This window comes from Camelina sativa, chromosome 2 (assembly GCF_030686135.1).
Source record: "Camelina sativa cultivar CO46 ecotype springtype chromosome 2, ASM3068613v1".
NCBI lineage: Eukaryota > Viridiplantae > Streptophyta > Magnoliopsida > Brassicales > Brassicaceae > Camelina > Camelina sativa.
This window is the reverse complement of record NC_141881.1, coordinates 4,692,859-4,712,259: the sequence shown is the minus strand read 5'-3', so window position 1 is coordinate 4,712,259 and position 19,401 is coordinate 4,692,859. Positions and strand designations below refer to the sequence as shown.

General features: G+C 38.7%; 1 protein-coding gene and 1 long non-coding RNA gene across 4 annotated transcripts; both read left to right on the top strand.

The window, feature by feature from the left end:
- Positions 1-7,795: 7,795 nt before the first annotated feature.
- On the top strand, positions 7,796-17,402 carry LOC104718553 (uncharacterized). 2 transcript variants are annotated; one of them, XM_087480567.1, is made up of 38 exons: positions 7,796-8,233; positions 8,733-8,858; positions 8,993-9,100; positions 9,186-9,302; positions 9,399-9,549; positions 9,646-9,893; positions 9,981-10,151; positions 10,249-10,322; positions 10,398-10,515; positions 10,636-10,719; positions 10,795-10,890; positions 10,988-11,089; positions 11,187-11,255; positions 11,414-11,509; positions 11,605-11,712; positions 11,836-11,949; positions 12,115-12,198; positions 12,321-12,449; positions 12,570-12,768; positions 12,857-13,000; positions 13,099-13,142; positions 13,332-13,415; positions 13,517-13,585; positions 13,659-13,735; positions 13,829-13,898; positions 14,342-14,491; positions 14,922-14,987; positions 15,088-15,232; positions 15,340-15,404; positions 15,505-15,570; positions 15,744-15,837; positions 15,945-15,981; positions 16,106-16,163; positions 16,269-16,379; positions 16,462-16,529; positions 16,763-16,829; positions 16,931-16,999; positions 17,083-17,402. In XM_087480567.1, exons 2-38 carry the CDS (start codon positions 8,787-8,789, stop codon positions 17,167-17,169), a joined length of 3,711 nt encoding a protein of 1,236 aa, XP_087336693.1. In that variant the 5' UTR covers positions 7,796-8,233; positions 8,733-8,786; the 3' UTR covers positions 17,170-17,402. The 2 variants fall into 2 exon arrangements, with proteins under 2 accessions (XP_087336693.1, XP_010434622.1); XM_010436320.3 differs by having other exon boundaries at positions 7,993-8,229.
- A 251-nt stretch (positions 17,403-17,653) lies between these two features.
- On the top strand, positions 17,654-18,932 carry LOC147948279 (uncharacterized). Of its 2 annotated transcripts, XR_015577660.1 has the most exons (5): positions 17,654-17,793; positions 17,967-17,993; positions 18,097-18,176; positions 18,613-18,685; positions 18,795-18,932. It is a non-coding gene; the product is annotated as an uncharacterized LOC147948279 (long non-coding RNA). The 2 variants fall into 2 exon arrangements; XR_015577659.1 differs by lacking the exon at positions 17,654-17,793 and having other exon boundaries at positions 17,799-17,993.
- The last annotated feature ends 469 nt before the right edge of the window (positions 18,933-19,401 follow it).

Below are 19,401 nucleotides of genomic sequence, written 5' to 3'. Positions count from 1 at the left end.
CAAGTAACATTGTAACCGAGTTATTTACAAAGGTGCTTTCGACTACCTCATACAGAATGCATCTTCAGAGATCAAAATGCATCTTTTGAAGATGATACTTCCAGGAGGAGAATATGATGATTCGCGTGGCTGCACTCTTTTTCCCTTATCATAGTTTTTATCCCACTGAGCTTTTCCAAGACAAGGTTTTTAACGAGGCAGCAAATAACACGTAAAATATTGACTTCTCAAAGGACCCAACTTTTATTTTTTAATAATAAATAATAAATATAATATAATAAATAAACTACAACTAGTGGTCCCATACCCACTAACCACCTAACCACAATCACATTCAACAGCGGAAATAACCAATATTAATATCCAATAAAATAACCAATAATAAACCAATATTCAGAACATAACCAATAATCAATAACCAAACAACATGAATCATAGAACTAGTAACCTAACAATGTTTCTAATGACTCAACTCTAGCCAGACAGCAACCAATCAAGTCCCTAAAACATCCTACTCTTTATTGCCTTGATTCCACGATCACACTTTACCTTTACCTGCACCACAAACACAAATTGCAATGCATGAGTATTTTAAAAACACTCAGTAAGGCAATCCTCCCATCTATTGGGCTATACACACAAGCAATAGAGACATCTCTAACCATCAACCAACAATCAACAATCATCAATAAACAAACCAGGACTCTGCATCGACCGACACCAACATGCATCGACCGACACATGTTAGAGGTTGCATCGACCGACACAAGATCTGCATCGACCGATGCAAGGCTAACTTGCATCGACCGATGCTCCCATTGCATCGACCGACGCATGCTCGACATAGCCCAAAAACCCTAGAGTTTTACGCGCCGTCTTCGCATTTGCATCGACCGACGCACAAAGTGCATCGACCGATGCAATGCCGAGCATCGTTTTCCGCCAAAGCTTCTCGCCGGATCTTCGTTCCTACAACCACAAAACTCAATCCCAAGCCACAAGAAAGCTTCCTAACGTCCCAAATAACAATCTAACAAGCCTAACAACACATAACAAGCAAATCAGAGAATTCTCTAGCTTAGATAAGCCATGGTCATGCACTTACCTTTGCCAAGAACGATTCTGAACCTCAATCAAGCAAGAAAACACTTCTAGAAGCCTCCTACAACGTCCTAAGCCTCAGATCTCACTAGAAAAACGCCACCAATCAACATAAATCACCAAGAACACCAAGAACACTCTTTCACTCTTATGTTTCTCTCAAAAAACGGCCAAAGTCGACTAATGAGACAAAAGAAACGATTTCAGGGTTTTCCCTTTTCCTTTTGCCCAAAACGCAGCGTTTAACTTAAACTCGTCCGCACAAAACTGAACATGCGTCGACCGATGCACCTATTGCATCGACTGATGCAACCCCTAAACCGGGATTTTGGTTCGCGGATGTTACAATTCTCCCCCACCAATCTAGATTCGTCCTCGAATCTCAAACAACCATCAGCCAAGGACTCCCGTGCAAACGTTTCCACGGCCCCGCACTCCTGCGACCGATCTATGGAAGGTCACTTCTAGACGATAGACTCACGCTCCAAGCGTTATTTGCACTCGACTTTTGGACTTTCCTTTACTCATAAGCCTAAACCTTGAGTTTTTATTGGCACCTCATCATACCTAAGTCTGCATGCCATAATGTTGGCTCATCATCGGGCCTAAACCCGCATGCCATAATATATAAGGAAAATCCAATACTCGTCTCTCGGGTTGCCACCGTATAGCGGCCCCCCGGATCGTCATCCGAAATAGATATACCAACCATACTCCCAAGCCACAAAGTCTCAGAATATGGCAGTACTAGGAGAACCAAAGTCCCCCAAAAGTCGCGAGCAAACCATTATGAACACGTCTGAGTCCTATCCCTATCTAGGTTTCCTTCCCGTAGCTCGCATAAAACATCTCATTGTCCTACCAACCACATATCCCCCTCACTAGAATACCTCATGACCACACAAGGATCATATACATGCCACAAGGCCAAACAAATGTCTTAAACAGGACCGTCACAAAGACCAAAAAATCTGTCCTAAACAGGGCCGTCACAAAGACCAAACAATCTGTCCTAAACAGGACCGTCACAAAGACCAAACAATCTGTCCTAAACAGAACCGTCACAAAGACCAAACAATCTGTCCTAATCAGGACCGTCACAAAGACCATCTGTCCCGAAAGACCGTCACAAAGACCATCTGTCCCGAAGGACCGTCACAAAGACCATCTGTCCCGAAGGACGGTCACAAAGACCATCTGTCCCGAAGGACCGTCACAAAGACCATCTGTCCCGAAGGACCGTCACAAAGACCATCTGTCCTGAAGGACCATCACAAAGACCATCTGTCCCGAAGGACCGCTTAAACAGGCACTCTGGCTAAACAGCCCGCCACAAAGGCCACACATCTGGCTAAACATCCGCCACAAAGGCTACATAATGTCTAAAAGACCGTCACACACAGCACAATGACTCAAAAGTTCGCCACTAAGGCCACACAAGCCTCCCCAAGGCTCTCCACCACTAAAATGGATAAATACTCACATTAAACTTTCTATTTTTAGCACTATCCACTTTGGAAACATCTATTTCAAGAAACTTTTCCCCAAACCCCGCCTCACGGAAACTTCGTATCCCGAGCACCACCACATCTTGTTAATGAGTCGCACAAACCAACCACCCCAAGCGACCGAGTAAACAAGATAGATGGGCTGGAATACTCCATTCCCCGCTCCAGCCACGGATTACAGATGGGACCCGGCTAGACAAGTTCAAGTTGCGGCTTGCTTCTCATACCACTTCTTAAACCTTGCCTTCATCCTCGCCTCAGGCTTCCAAGTCTACTCCTCAACACCATCACAGTCCCAAAGGAATCTCATCAAAAGGAATCTTCTTCTTCCGAAGTTCCTTGATCCTCCTCTCGAGAACCCTCACTGGTCTCGGCTCCAAAGTCATGTTAGGCTGAAGATCTTCAGGAATCTTAGCCAACAATTGATCATCCTCACGGAGACACTTCCGCAACATAGAAATATGAAATACCTTGTGGAACGCACGCATAACCACAGGCAACTCCAGCCTATATGCTACCGGTCCCCACCAGCTCAATCACCCTGAACGGACCCATAAACCCCAGACTCAACTTAGTCTCTGTCAATGACCTGTTCGGACCCCGCAACATGGCCATCTTGAGGTATACTCTGTCTCCTACCTGAAACTAAGATCTCTCCTCCTCCTATCAGCATAACTCCTCTGCCTATCCTGAGCCTCCTTCATGTTCAGCTGAGAACCTGAATCTTCTCTGAGGTCTCTTGAACAAAATCTGCCCTGAACATGCTTCTCTCCCCCACCTAAGTCCAGCATAACGGTGTACGACACCGACCTCCCATACAAAGCCTCATAATGAGCCATCACAATACTCGCCTGATAACTGTTGTTGTAAGCAAACTCTACCAGGTTCAGGTGATCTGCCCAATGGCCACCCCAATCCAATACACACATCCTCAGCAAATCCTCTAGCATCTGGATTGTCCTCTCCGATTGTACGTCTGGCTGGGGATGATAAGTTTTACTCATATGCACCTTAGTGCCCATCTCTGCCTGAAATGCCTTCCAGAACACCAAAGTGAACTTAGAATCCCTATCACAAACGATACTCACTGGCACCCCATGCAATCTGACTATCTCTCTCACATACTTCTTAGCCAAGACCGTTGCTCCATCAGTCTTCTTAATGGCCAGAAAATGTGTTGACTTAGTCAACCGGTCCACAATGACCCAAATAGCATCAAAAGTCCGAGACACTGGCAATCCTACCACAAAATCCATAGTGATCATATCCACTTCCACTCAGGAATGAGTAGACTCTTCAGTAACCCGCCTGGAACCTGATGCCCAGCCTTCACTAGCTGACACACATTGCACCCTCACGACCCAACTAGCTACATCCTTCTTCATCTCGACCCAGTGATAGTACCTCTTGAGATCACGATACATCTTAGTCGCTCCTGGATGAATAGAAAACTGCTCGCATGAGCCTCTCTCAGGATCTCCTGTCTCAACTTCTCATCCTTGGGCACACAAATCCGACCATGCACCAAGATAATACCATTATCTGAGACCTGATACTCTGAATCCACATCTTTTGAGGCATTCACCAGCCCCAAATCCTGCTCCTTAGCCAACCGCACCCTACTCAAAAGATATGCTTTATCAACTGCTTCCAAATCCAATGGTTCCTGTGAAACAGCACACAAGGTCAAAGTACTGATCTCTCCTACCAGAGACTCCATCTCCTGCTCCTGAGCTGAAACTACCCTCTTCCGACTCAGAGCATCTGCAACCGTGTTTAGCCTTACCAGGATGATAAGCTATCTCCAAATCATAATCTGCCACAAGCTCCATCCACCGCCTCTGTCTCAAATTTAGCTCAGGCTGAGTGAATATGTACTTCAGACTCTTATGATTTGTAAACACCTGCACCTTTGCACCATAAAGATAAGATCTCCAAATCTCCAGGGCAAAAACTACAGCAGCCATCTCCAAATCATGAGTAGGATAGTTGCCCTCATGCTTCCGCAACTGCCGCGAAGCATAGGCAATCACCTTGCCATGCTGCATCAACACACACCCCAAACCAACCCTAGATGCATCAGTATAAACCACATAGAGTTCTCCCTGCTCAGGCAAAGCCAACACTGGCGTAGTAGTCAACATCCTCCTTAAGGCTTTCAAAGCCCTCCTCACACTCCTGTGACCACACAAAAGAGACATCCTTCCCTGTCAACTTAATCATAGGGCGTGCTCTACTTGCAAAACCTGCACAAACCTCCTGTAGTAACCTGCCAACCCAAGGAAACTCTTGATCTCTGTGGCATTATGCGGTCTAGGCCAATCCCTGATAGCCTGAATCTTCTCCGGATCTACAGAAAACCCCCTCTGCAGAAACAATGTGACCCAGAAAACCCATCTCACGCTGCCAAAAACTGCACTTGCTTAACTTGGCAAACAACTTCTGCTCCCGCAGCTTCTCCAAAACTGCCCTCAAATGCACTGCATGCTCCTCAGGACTCTTAGAATATACCAGGATATCTTCGATGAAAATGATACAGACACGTCCAGAAACTCCTGAAACACGTTGTTCATCAATCTTATAAACGCTGCTGGCGCGTTAGTCAACCCGAAATGCATCACCACAAAACTTGATCCCAAGCAACAAAAAAGCTTCCTAACATCCCAAATAACAATCTAACAAGCCTAACAACACATAACAAGCAAATCAGAGAGTTCTCTAGCTTAGATAAGCCATGGTCATGCACTTACCTTTGCCAAGACGATTCTGAACCTCAATCAAGCAAGAAAACACTTCTAGAAGCCTCCTACAACGTCCTAAGCCTCATATCTCACCAGGAAAAGCCACCAATCCACAAAAATCACCAAGAACACCAAGAACACTCTTTCTCTCTTTTTTTCTCTCAAAAGCAACCATAGTCGACAAATGAGACAAAAGAAACGATTTCAGAGTTTTCCTTTTCCCTGTGCCCAAAACGCAGCGTTTAACTTAAACTCGTCCGCACAAAACTGAACATGCATCGACCAATGCACCTATTGCATCAAGCGATGGAACCCCTAAACCGGGATTTCGGTTCGCGGATGTTACAACTTCAAAGAAGAATGTCAATGATAAAGGTGATGAGAAGCAAAGAATGATTGATATGAGTCATCTACAAAACTTATGAAGAGAATATGATTCTTTATTGCAAGGGGAGTTTATGTCACTGTACACTTTTTTCCTCGTCATGGTTTTTATCCGAAAGAAGTTTTCCGTGACAAGGTTTTTAATGAGGCAGTGCATAACTCATCATTAGTGATGGATACTCAAGGGGGAGTGTCATAAACTAAATATAATTATCCATTACTACTACATGTGTCTTCCACCTCAGTGACACTTGTTTATTATATGCAATACATGTCTTTGTGATGAAACACTTTGAAAGGACCCAACTTTAAAAAAAAAAATAATAATAAATAAATAAATATAATAACAGAAATAAACTACAACTAGTGGTTCCATATCCACTAGCCATCTAACCACAATCACATTCAACAGCGGACATAACCAATAATAATCCAATAACCAACATTAATTCCAAATCATAAACTAATGATCCAAACAACATAAACCAGAGAACCAGCAATCCTAAACAATATTCTAGAACTCAACTCTAGGAACCTAACAGAAGCCAGACAACCAAGCGAACCACTAGAACATCCTTTTCTTCATTGCCTTGATTCCACGATCATACTTTGCCTTTACCTGCACCACAAACACAAATTGCAATGCACGAGTATTTTAAAAACACTCAATAAGGCAATCCTCCCATCTACTGGGCTATACACACAAGCAATAGAGACATCTCTAACCATTAAACAATAATCAACAATCAACAATAACAAACCAGGACTCTGCATCGACCGACACCAACATGCATCGACCGACACCAGATTGGGATGCATCGACCGACACAAGGTTGCATCGACCGATGCTAGATGCACTTGCATCAATCGACACTCGCACTGCATCGACTGACGCATGCTCGACATAACACAAAACCCTAGGTTTTACGCGCCGTCCTCGCACTTGCATCGACCGACGCACAATGTGCATCGACCGACGCACAATGTGCATCGACCGATGCAATGCCAAGCATCATGTTTTCCCCGAAGATTCTCGCCGGATCTTCGTTCCTACAACCACAAAACTCGATCCCAAGCCACAAGAAAGCATCCTATCGTCCCAAATATCAATCTAACAAGCCTAACAACACATAACAAGTAAATCAGAGAGATATCTAGCTTAGATAAGCCATGGTCATGCACTTACCTTTGCCAAGACGATTTTGAACCTCAAACAAGCAAGAAAACACTCCTAGCAAGCTCCTACAACGTTCTAAGCCTCAGATCTCATCAGAAAACGCCACAAACCTCCAAGAATCTCCCAAAACGCCCAAGAACTCTCACAAAACTCTTTCTCTCTTTCTATTTCTCAAAAATGGCCAAAACAAGTCAAATGAGACAAAACTCGTGTTAAGGGTTTTCCTAACCCAAAACGCAGCGTTTAACTTAACTCGTCCGCAAAAAGCCAACCTTGCATTGACCGATGCAATCCCTAAACCGGGATTTTGGTTCGCGGATATTACATTTGTTAAAGACACAAAAACACGTATATGAGTGTTGTTGACAAATGGTGATTAAGTGTACGTGACAACCCGTCCCGCGGACCCCACTAGCCCACGGCTAGCTGTCCCAACGGACCGTCCGTGGACCCTGCTAGCCCACTGCTAGCCGTCCCAACGGATCCCAAGCTGGCCCTACAGGGCATCGATCCTAACCCATCACTGTGGATATCCAAATCCACCAGTAGGTTATTGGTGCGCCAGGCGTTACTCGAATCCTGATCCCCACCCTTTAACAACTTTTCTAGAGGAAAAGCTGTCACCAATTAATTTCATATTCATACTTTACAATTAATATAATAAAATTATTAATAATTTCTTTACAAAAATAGTTAAAATAATGTCTTAATAAGTATACATACAATTTTAAATGTTTTTAGATTTACAACCAAAAACTATTTTTAGATTTACAACCAAAAACTAAACAGATTTTCAAAACCTAAAACTAGAAAAAAAAAATTTACTACATCCATTATTCTCATTCAACACCTAAAAGTCTATTTTTTCCAAAGAAAAAAAGATTGAAACAAAAATCAGTTTCCGGAGGAACCGCGTAATCCTTTCTCCCAAGTATTATGGAAACGCCCTCTACGACGAAACACGTCAGAGAAAAAAAAAAAAATCAAAAGCGAGGGTATAATAGTAAGTTATTAGGACTCTCTCACATCCCTAGGACCTGAGATGGCAGAGCTTTGTTGAAGCACACACATAATAATACACACACTGTGTTATGTGTATATATATATTATAAAACCTCTTTCACACCTTTTGACTCCTCCTCTCTTCCTCTCTTCTGTCTCTGTTATTTTTTTCCACGCCCAGTTTCGTTCTGATGAGATTCTTCTATTGAGATTTTCAGAACAAAACTTTCACAACCGATTTGTTGGTCAAAAGGAGATATACCAAATTGCCGACGAAGAAATTATGAGGATTCTTGTTTTATCTCTTCTTCTTCTGGAAAGTCTTTTTTTTTTTTTTTGATTTATTTCTCTATCCATTTGCTTCTCCTCTCTTCTAGCAAATTTGTTTCTGCATATTTTGTTTTTTTTTTTCTTTCAAAGATTTCAATTCGGATTGTAGCAGTGATATACAAACTATTTAGGTTTTTGTATATTTTTTTTTTTAATTTTTGTTGAAATCACTCAATCAGTTATACAAATTGTGATTTATCAAGGAAAAAAAAATATTATTCAAATTGTGGAGTTTTTTTTTTTTTTTTGTTGTTAATTCCAGTTTTTCTATTTGGCTGTATAATTCACATTGTGATGATTAACATTTTTTTTTTTTTATATTAACAAATTTCAAACACACAAAGAGGTGAAAATTTGTATATATTAACATATTGATATACAAATTTTCACCTTTTTTGTGTGTTTGAAATTTTTGTAGTGGATATTTTTATTTTTTGGAATTTCTCTGAATTTGATGTTGGTATTTTTTTTTTCTTTTTACCAATGCAGATTCTGTTTGTTGGTCATGGAGTAGAAGCAAAACAATCAGCAGGATATTGTGCTATGTATGACATCTGTGGAGCACGAAGCGACGGGAAAGTACTAAATTGCCCTTTAAACATTCCTGCAGTGAAAGTGAGTATATGTGTCGTTTGTGTGTGTGGTTTTTTTTTTTTTTTTTTAATTTATTGCTCAAGAGATGAAGCATTTTTTGTTGTTGTCGTCTCGATCTACTAATCGTTTCTCACTCTCTTCTTCTTCTTATCTAGCCTGATGATTTGCTATCTTCCAAGATTCAAAGCTTGTGTCCAACAATCACTGGCAATGTTTGTTGCACAGAGACTCAGTTTGATACATTACGTTCACAAGTTCAACAGGTATTATAAAACCAGGCTTTAGATCTTTTTTTTTTCATGATTCAAGATTCACTGAAATTTGAAATGTGTGTGTGTTTGTTGTCAGGCTATTCCCTTTATTGTAGGTTGTCCTGCATGTTTGAGGAACTTTCTGAATCTTTTCTGTGAACTTACTTGTTCTCCGGATCAGAGTTTGTTTATCAATGTCACTTCTACTACAAAGGTAACAACTTTTTTGAATGATGCACCTGTCTGTCTAATTGATGCTGCAATTTTGAAGTAGCTTTAAGTCGTCCCATTGCTGTGTTTTGTTTGGCAGGTCAAGAATAATTTGACTGTAGATGGGATTCAGTACTATATAACTGATGATTTTGGAGCGGGGATGTATGAATCCTGCAAAGATGTGAAATTTGGTAGCTCAAATAGCCGTGCTTTAGACTTTCTCGGAGCTGGTGCAAAGAATTTTAAAGGTAGATATTTTGTTATATGCCTCAAGGACTAGTTCGATTGAGTTTTTTTTACTTAGCTTATCTTGATATAAATGTGATGTCTGTTGTGTCCATCAGAATGGTTTGCATTTATTGGCCAGAAAGCGGGTGTCAATTTGCCAGGCTCACCATATGGGATCGCGTTTTTGCCAACACCACCTGTATCATCTGGAATGAGGCCTATGAATGTGTCTGCTTATTCATGTGGTGATGATACTCTTGGCTGTTCTTGTGGTGATTGTCCTTCTGCAGCTACTTGCTCCAGTAGAGCGGAACTTCCTACTCAGAAAAAGCATTTTTGTTCAATCCAAATTGGATCACTTAAGGTATATATGGATTCCATATTTACTAGTGCTTATGATTTTGAAGTCTTTGTTTAACATGGTCCTCCTGGTTGGTGGTGAATCATGCAGGCGAAATGTGTTGATTTTATACTAGCCATTTTGTATATTGTATTGGTTTCTCTGTTTCTCGGAGGGGGTTTACTTCACCGAGTAAGGGGTAAGAAGAACACCTCCCAGATGAGTCCTGGTGGAGAACGAAATGCTAATAATCTGCCAAAACCCGACACTATTCATGCAGAGGTATTTATGTGCTTAGCCTGACCACTACTACAACTTTTGAAGTTTGAGCTGCTGATTAATAATTGGGATGCTCATTGCTTTGTTATGTTTTCCTCAGATGTTACAAAATACACCACAAAGAAACTGGGCTCAGCTGTCGACAGTGCAAGGACACTTGGCCAATTTTTACAGGTAATTGAAATTCATTCACTAGGCTGCCTAGCGTCAAAGTAGGTTTGTTGAAATTGTCGGGTTTTCTGTTTCCAGGAAGTATGGGATTTGGGTAGCAAGACACCCAACTCTTGTTTTGTGTTTGTCAATCTCTATAGTTCTTCTACTTTGTGTGGGTTTGATCCGATTCAAAGTGGAGACACGGCCTGATAAGGTAGCTATTTGATTTTTTTTCCCTCTTGCTTAGTGTTTTTACAATGCTATACTATATGCAATCTTATTTGACCTTTCCGGAAAATGTTTATATAAATTGTTTTCATACTGTATATTGCAGCTATGGGTAGGACCAGGGAGCAGAGCTGCTGAAGAGAAACAATTCTTTGACACCCATCTTGCTCCTTTCTATAGAATTGAACAGGTTTCCCCATTTCTATCAAACATTCAAACTTCTCTTAATCAGCTTTCTTTTCACATTTTTTGGAAATTTCTGCAGCTAATACTAGCAACAGTTCCAAAATCTCCTCATGAAAAGGCGCCAGAGATTTTGACAGATGACAATATTAAGTTACTTTTTGACATACAAAAGAAGGTATTTGCTTTCTGGTTTTCCAGCATTTTAAATCTATCTGATCACCCGCATAATGTCTTTCTGTACTGGACATGTAAAAAGTTGTTTAATATGGTAGGTTGATGGACTTCGGGCAAATCACGCAGGTTCTATGGTTTCTCTGACAGATATTTGCATGAAACCCCTTGCAGAGGATTGTGCCACACAGAGTGTTCTGCAGGTTGCACTCCTTCCTTTTTATAGTACTAGAGTTGGCCTTTCCTCAATAGACCAGTAGTCCCTAACGTATCTGGTGGATTTCTTGCTTATGGAGGCAGTATTTCAAAATGAAACCAGAAAATTATGAGGACTTTGGAGGCGTCGATCATGTTAAATATTGCTTTGAGGTAACTTGTGAATTTATATACTATTTCATTTTTCTCATTGTAATTTCTCCATGACTGCACTCCACATTTTTAGCCTATTTTTGTTTCATTTTAATAAGTTTATGGCAATATTTTTTTGATATCTAACCACTTTATAATATGCTCACTACTTTCTTCAGCATTTCACCTCGACAGATTCATGTTTGAGTGCATTTAAGGGTCCCCTTGATCCAACTACTGCACTGGGAGGTTTCTCAGAGAACAGTTTTAGTGAGGTAGTATTCTTCAGTTTGTTAGAGTAACTTATATAGAGTAAGTCCATTCATACGATGAGTATCTAATACCCCTTTAATTGACATGCTTAGGACAGGCTTCTGCTTTTCTTGTGACTTATCCTGTGGACAATGCTGTTAACAATGAAGGCAACAAAACTGAGAAAGCAGTGGCATGGGAGAAAGCCTTTATCCAACTGGCCAAGGTTGGAAATTTTGATACGAAAAAACAAAATTTTAGTTATTTTATTTTACTAATTTTATGATGCACAAAGCTTGATGCTACTGTTCTTGTTCTTTCTTTTACGCTAGTACTCTTTATATGACAGGATGAATTGTTGCCAATGGCTAAAGCAAAAAATTTAACTCTTTCTTTCTCTTCGGAAAGTTCTATTGAAGAAGAATTGAAAAGAGAAAGCACCGCAGATGTCATAACTATAGCGGTGAGTTTCCTTATTTTGTACCTTCAAGATTCAATAGTCTATTTTATCTTAATATATTTATGCCATCTTTTGCTTTTTTTTTTAAATTATTTTTTATTATTCCTACTCTGTTTGGTTTCTAATATGTCTTTCATGTCTTCTTTTTCTCCTGTTTTTGTCCTTCAGATAAGTTATCTTGTCATGTTTGCCTATATATCACTCACACTTGGGGATGCACCTCGCTTAAATTCCTTTTACATTACCTCAAAGGTATGATAATGATAAACGGTTAGAATTATCTGAATTATAGTGTTACTCTGAACTTAACGAAGTTTCAAACCTCAAAGGATTTCCTTATACTTTATTCTGAAATGTAACCTTCTTAATTTCAGGTTTTGCTTGGTCTATCTGGTGTTATTCTTGTCATGCTTTCTGTCCTTGGCTCTGTAGGATTTTTCAGTGCTGTTGGGATGAAATCGACTCTAATCATAATGGAAGTCATACCTTTTCTTGTTTTGGCTGTAAGTCATGTCTGATACTAATATTGCTTGCAACTTAAATATGTAACTGATGTTGTTGCCGACGATCTACATCTTGTTCTTATTTTTTTCCTTACTTCTACATGAAATATTTATCAACAGGTCGGTGTTGATAATATGTGCATACTGGTTCATGCTGTTAAGAGACAAGAGCAAGAGCTCCCTTTGGAAAGACGAATAAGCAATGCCCTTATGGAAGTTGGACCATCAATTACTCTTGCAAGTTTAGCCGAGATTTTAGCTTTTGCTGTTGGTGCTTTTATTAAAATGCCAGCTGTTCGAGTGTTCTCCATGTTTGCTGGTCAGTAAAAACATTTCAGTATTTCAGTTTGAATACTTTGATTATCTACCTTCTGGCTTTTTAACGATTATATGCTTCATGCTTTCAGCATTGGCTGTCCTTTTGGACTTTCTTCTCCAGGTTACTGCTTTTGTTGCTTTGATAGTTTTTGACTTCCAGCGGACAGAGAATAAGAGGGTTGATTGCTTCCCATGTATCAAGACATCACAATCATCAGATAGTGCTGACAAAGGTAATCACTTCTGGGTTTTGATATATCACCATACCCTTTTTCATTGTAGAATTTTGTGAAATTAAAGTTTCATTGGAGTTGCCTGGTATCACTCTCAGGGATTGGTCAGAGAAAAGCTGGCATTTTGACTCGATATATGAAGGTACTTTATTAATTAACTCGTACCACCTAGTACACCCTAGGAGATTTGGTTTCTGTTCTACATAATTGAGATTTCCCTTAAAAAAAACATTTTACGTTATCCTTGCATGTATTTTAGTCTAGGCAATTTTTCAGTCAACGAAAGATTTTAGTTATTTTGAATTTTTTATGTTTCATTCTACACTTTCAGGAAATTCATGCACCCATCCTCAGCCATTGGGCAGTCAAAATATTGGTTATTGCCTTCTTCTTTGGCTTAGCAATGGCTGGAATTGTGAGTTGATACATTTTCTGACCCATAAGAGAAATGTTGTATCCTTCATTTTAGCTGTTGAAATTATCATCTTTTATTAAACATGTTCATGGATTTTGTAGGCATTGTCCACTCGGATTGAGCCTGGTTTGGAGCAACAAATTGTTCTTCCTCAGGATTCATATCTTCAGGTTTATATTGAACTTTACTAATGTAAAGTATCAAACCTAGGCTATCTAACAAGTGCCCCTCTTTTCCTATTAGGGTTACTTCAACAATATTTCTACATATCTTCGTATCGGTCCACCTTTATACTTTGTTCTGAAAAATTATAACTACAGGTATCTCACGTTCTGTTTCTCTTAGCTGTAAGTGTTTAGCTGATATAATTTGGTCCAACTTATGATTAAAACTCATTTTGCCTCATGTCTCAGCTCAGAATCAAGACAGACAAATCAACTTTGTTCCATTAACAAGTGTGATCCTAACTCTCTTTTAAACGAGGTATATAGCTTGTCTGCATTTATTTTCATTTCTCCTCCTAATATAATTTGGTTATCTGTCTTTGATATATGTCTATACTTTGTTTTCTTGTACATTAGAGAAAGTCTCACTATCCATTTTTCACATTACAATCACATTTATCTCAAGTTTTTCAAATTCAATTTAGTAGTGTGGTAAGTTAAGTCTACAAATAATCTGGATCTGTTTTTAGTACCTACTGATATTTGTTATTGCTAACATTCTTAATGTGTTCCACAAGTCAATGCGGAAAAGAATTAATATTTTTATATGTCCTCACAAGATTTTAAGACATGGCACTATTAATATTTACAACTTCTCTAGCTGTTGGCATTAAATGTGTTTCAGTAATCGATTAGGCAAATATTTAGCGGAGTATCTGTTCTTATTCTTTATGAGTATCTAACTTTCATTCTTGTCCATAGATTGCAAGGGCTTCTTTGACTCCAGAACTAAGCTACATAGCTAAGCCAGCTGCTTCATGGCTTGACGACTTTCTTGTGTGGTTATCTCCTGAGGCATTTGGCTGTTGCCGAAAGTTTACAAATGGTACCTTCTGCCCCCCTGATGACCAGGTATATATATATTTTGATTTCACTGCCAAGGCTTAGAATCAATATATTTAAGATTTAGTGGTCCCATATATAACAAACATAAATGAACTGAGATAGAGAAGAAAAGTAACTTCAATTATTATAAGCGTTCTCATTGGTTATAAATGGGACTAATCATTTCATTGCGTTAAAAAGTCACATGGGCATCCCCACTCATAAGCTAGCTTTTAACTGGACTTGGTGTAGCCGTGTGGGGCCTAGTATGGGATAGGCTCTTATCACATTCTTACAAATATTGGAAAACTCATTCAAAAGTAGCACATTGTGATTATTCAAAATGTATACAATATCATACTTATTTATGAGGTCCAAAATATTATGGTAATACTGTGTCGAGCGATTTATAACTTACTGAAGGCTAAATGTTCTCGTACTTTTGTTGCATTTCTAGCCTCCTTGTTGTCCTCCTGATCAAGGCAGCTGTGGCCTAAGTGAAGTATGCAAAGATTGTACCACGGTAATTTATTCAATTAATTATATTAGTAGGGATGTGTTTGTTACTCTCCGCAACATCTCTAATGATGACTTGCATAATTTTTTTCTTTTCGGTTGTCCAGTGCTTCCGTCATGCAGATTTAAGCAGTGACCGCCCATCCACAACCCAATTCAAAGAGAAACTTCCTTGGTTCCTCAGTGCGCTTCCTTCCGCTGATTGTGCTAAAGGTGGTCATGGTGCTTATTCTAGTAGTGTTGATTTGCAAGGTTTCCACACTATCTCCTTTTTCTTTTTTAGTCCATTTAACTGTCATCGATTCTAGCATGGTATTGATACCCAAATCTGTAATATGTATGCTCTCATTTCTTACCAGGCTATGAAAGTGGTATCATTCAAGCTTCATCGTTCCGCACTTATCATACACCCCTTAACAAGCAGGTACTTTCCCATCTCATAAAATGTAGAGCAACTTTTCATGTTTGTTGTGAGTCTCTATTCTTGTTTTAGTTTATACTTTATACTGAAAGTTTGTTTTCAGGTTGACTATGTTAATTCAATGAGAGCTGCTCAAGAGTTTAGTGCAAAAGTTTCTCGTTCCTTAAAGGTACCATATACTGATCGATGCAAGTCACATGATTTCATATTTTATTATCTTCTTGATAAACAAATGACTCATACATTTTTCCCCCTTTAATATATAGTCGCAATTTCTTCATCACTATGGTAGTTTCTTTTTATTGAATTTTAATGTCTAACTTGTAGTTTATTCTTTTTCAGATGGAGATTTATCCATACTCAGTATTTTATATGTTCTTTGAGCAATATCTTGACATATGGAAAACTGCATTAATCAACCTCTCCATAGCCATCGGTTTGTAAATCTTATATTCCCAGATCTTAGCTTCTAGTTGGTAGGTGTTGATTCTAAATTTTGACTTTGAGCTGACTTTGAAAGTGTTTTTTTTTTTTTTTTTACAGCTGCCGTGTTTGTCGTGTGTTTAATCATCACATGCAGGTATCACTCTAAAGCTCTTTCCCACTGAAATATACTCTTAACCTCTTTGTTATCATAGTTTTCTTGTTAGATATGATTAAACCTGATTCTACATTTTTTCCCCTCTGTCTGCTTTCTAACTCAGCTTTTGGAGCTCCGCAATTATTTTGCTGGTGATCGCAATGATCATTATTGATCTTTTGGTACTCTACTCTCTCATTGTTATGAAAAAAACTATCTATATTCATACTCTCAGTCTCAGGTTACTAATGTGATACTCGACCAACCCTTGATTTAAAACATGCTAGGGGGTTATGGCAGTCTTTCATATCCAGCTAAACGCGCTATCAGTTGTAAATCTAATAATGTCCGTGGGCATAGCGGTAGAGTTTTGTGTACACATAACTCACGCTTTCTCGGTCAGTCCCCCTCTGTCTGTATTAACAGTATTAACAACCACAATGCTATTTTCATCCTGACGGGAATTTCCTAAATGCTCAGATAAGCTCTGGGGACAGAAACCAACGGATGAAAGAGGCGCTGGGTGGGATGGGAGCTTCAGTTTTCAGGTATTTTGTCTCTCTTCAACTCGATCCATGAACATAGAACACAAACCAAAGATTCTGTTTCCCTCGGTATAAGCTGATAAACGCTTAGCAAAGCCCATAACTTCCCTACACATTTTCTTGGGAAAAATCCACTAATTTCCGTGATGGATCTCACAAACAAGAATTGCTTCCTGTTTATTAGAATTGCTTCTTAATACAATCCAATGTCCTTATTAACATATGTTCTGTGGCAGTGGAATTACGTTGACTAAGCTAGTTGGGGTGATTGTGCTCGGTTTCTCAAGATCAGAAGTCTTTGTGGTATGTGCTTGCGATCTCTCTTGAAGCTTTTTTTTATTATTCTTAGTCTTTCCTTTCCTTTTCGTATTTGGCTTCTGAATTTGTTTTTGTATCCCCGACAGGTCTACTACTTCAAGATGTATCTGGCACTAGTCCTACTCGGTTTCTTGCACGGCCTTGTATTTTTACCGGTAAGTCATATGATCATTCAAACATTCACTCATGTTAGATTTTTTTCTTTGTATATTTTGACATATTGGTTTGAATGATGAAGGTGTTCTTGAGCATGTTTGGTCCATCACCAAGACACGTAGAAGGAGAAAGGCAAGAGCATCGGCCTTCGGTTTCATCGCTGCCATAGCTGAATTAGGGTTTTTAGATTTTATGATTAAAATTGTTTTACCACCCACAGCCACAGGTAAGTTCAGTGCATAAAAAAATAGAAAAAAAAAATCACACCAAAGGTTCTTTCGGCCGGTGTTCCTGAGTCCATTATTACCAATTCATGATTTATATTTTATAGTGATAGTATGATAACATCCATACAGATACAGTGAGCCTCTCTATATGAATGAAAACTTGACTTGATAAAAACAGTGCGTTGCAAGCTAAATTGTATTATCAAATACACATTTTGTAAGACGATGGTTTAGAGATACGTACATACCAAATAGTTTGAACCCGGGACAGCTTGAAATTTGAAGTCCCAAGACTCCACGAATACTTGATCTGATTTTTGTAAGGCAACAAACCACTCTAGAGTGGTGTCCGACGTGGCTACAATTTTTTACTAGATAGTATCTGACGTGGCTAAAACATTTGAATTCATTGGTTCACAGCAACTTATCAAAGTGATGATAGCAGGTAAAACACATTTATTCCACCTCCCTCGATAACAAATGCGCCACTTGTAACGCCGTCGGAACCCCTAGCTTTCCTCTCTTTGATTTCGTGTTATACAGCGAACGCCGATTTAATGATAATGGTAGAGAGATCTTCGATGGACATGTTTGTATATTCCCTAGTAGCCAAATAAGTCTTTAGAATTTGCAATGGGGGAAACTTGGTTTTTGTTTTCAAGATCACAAGTCTTTTGATTCTAGGGAATGAGTTAGGGTACCTTCCTTAATACTAAAAATGGTGATTGGTGTTGTGCAGGAGGAATTAGAGTTACAGCTTTTAAAGGTAAGAAGAACGTCTTTAATATCTATCTCTCATGTTGCACTTTATAGCATTACCAAAGCTTTCCTGCTCCTGATTCAATGCTTTTAACCTTTCTTTGAAACAGGAAAATCCACGAAACCATCTTGATATGAGAAACCGACTAAATTCGAAAGGCCAGCGTGAAGGGAAGGTTATTGACTACAGGTACAAACATTGTGGCCTCATTGTGCATTGATCGTGTATTCTTTGTTTTTATGTGCACATCCTGATATATCAGTATGGCAATTGGACACATGGGCAGCGAGAACATATTTGGCTCAGTTTATGTGCATTTGCATGATTACATCATTCGTAACTGTGATCTTTTGTTACAAGTGCAAGTGTGGATTAAAATCTCTATTGGAGTTACAAAATGTGATAACTAGGGTAACGTGTATCTGCTGTTAGGAGCAGTGACGAAAGGCAAACTATCCTAACAGTTGGACACTTTTAAGAGCGGGTGTCTGTAAATTGATCTAAAACAACAATTGATACACTATGATTTCTTCAAAAATTGTTTCCATAATATGTTGTTGTTTTAGTCATTTTTGTCATCGTGAATGATCCTGTACTTTTCTTTCTTTCTTTTTAATCCAAATAGAATAAGCGACCTGAGGGTGGTTGATTTGTTGGACGGGCTGTGTGATAGAATGCAGGACTATACTTTACAAAAGGTAAGCTAAGATCTTATAGAATTCTTATCACACTGCTGTTCCGGTAGCAACATCTTTGTAACTTTTCAGCTATTATATCTCAGAGATTCTTATTGCCACACTTCTGCAGGTGGAATCAATGAACAGTCAATGGGTGAAAGTCGGAAATTTTGACAATCTAACAAGTAATGTCCTAGTTTCCTTATAAAACTTGCGCTCTGTGACATCTTATATAATATCTTATATAATATGAGAAGGTTTTTTCTAATTTTGCCTGCCAATGCGACACTTGGCGCTCTATATTTGTGACATAAGTCTTTCTTACTAATCATAAATTAACATTTTTTACATACTGTATAGTTTGCTTCTCATATTATATAAGATTTTATTTATATCTTATATGATGTATAGTTTGCTTTAAAAAAAATTACATTGTTACAAAAAAATATTTCTTCCAACTTTTTAGTTTTAACATATAATATATCTTATATAATATGAGAAGGTTTTTACTAACTTTTCATGTCAATGCGAAGGTTTTTTCTAATTTTGCCTGCCAATGCGACACTTTGGCGCTCTATATTTTGTGACATATGTCTTTCCTTACTAATCATAAATTAACATTTTTTACATACTTTATTTTATTTATATCTTATATGATGTATAGTTTGCTTTAAAAAAAATTACATTGTTACAAAAAAATATTTCTTTCCAACTTTTTAGTTTTAACATATAATATA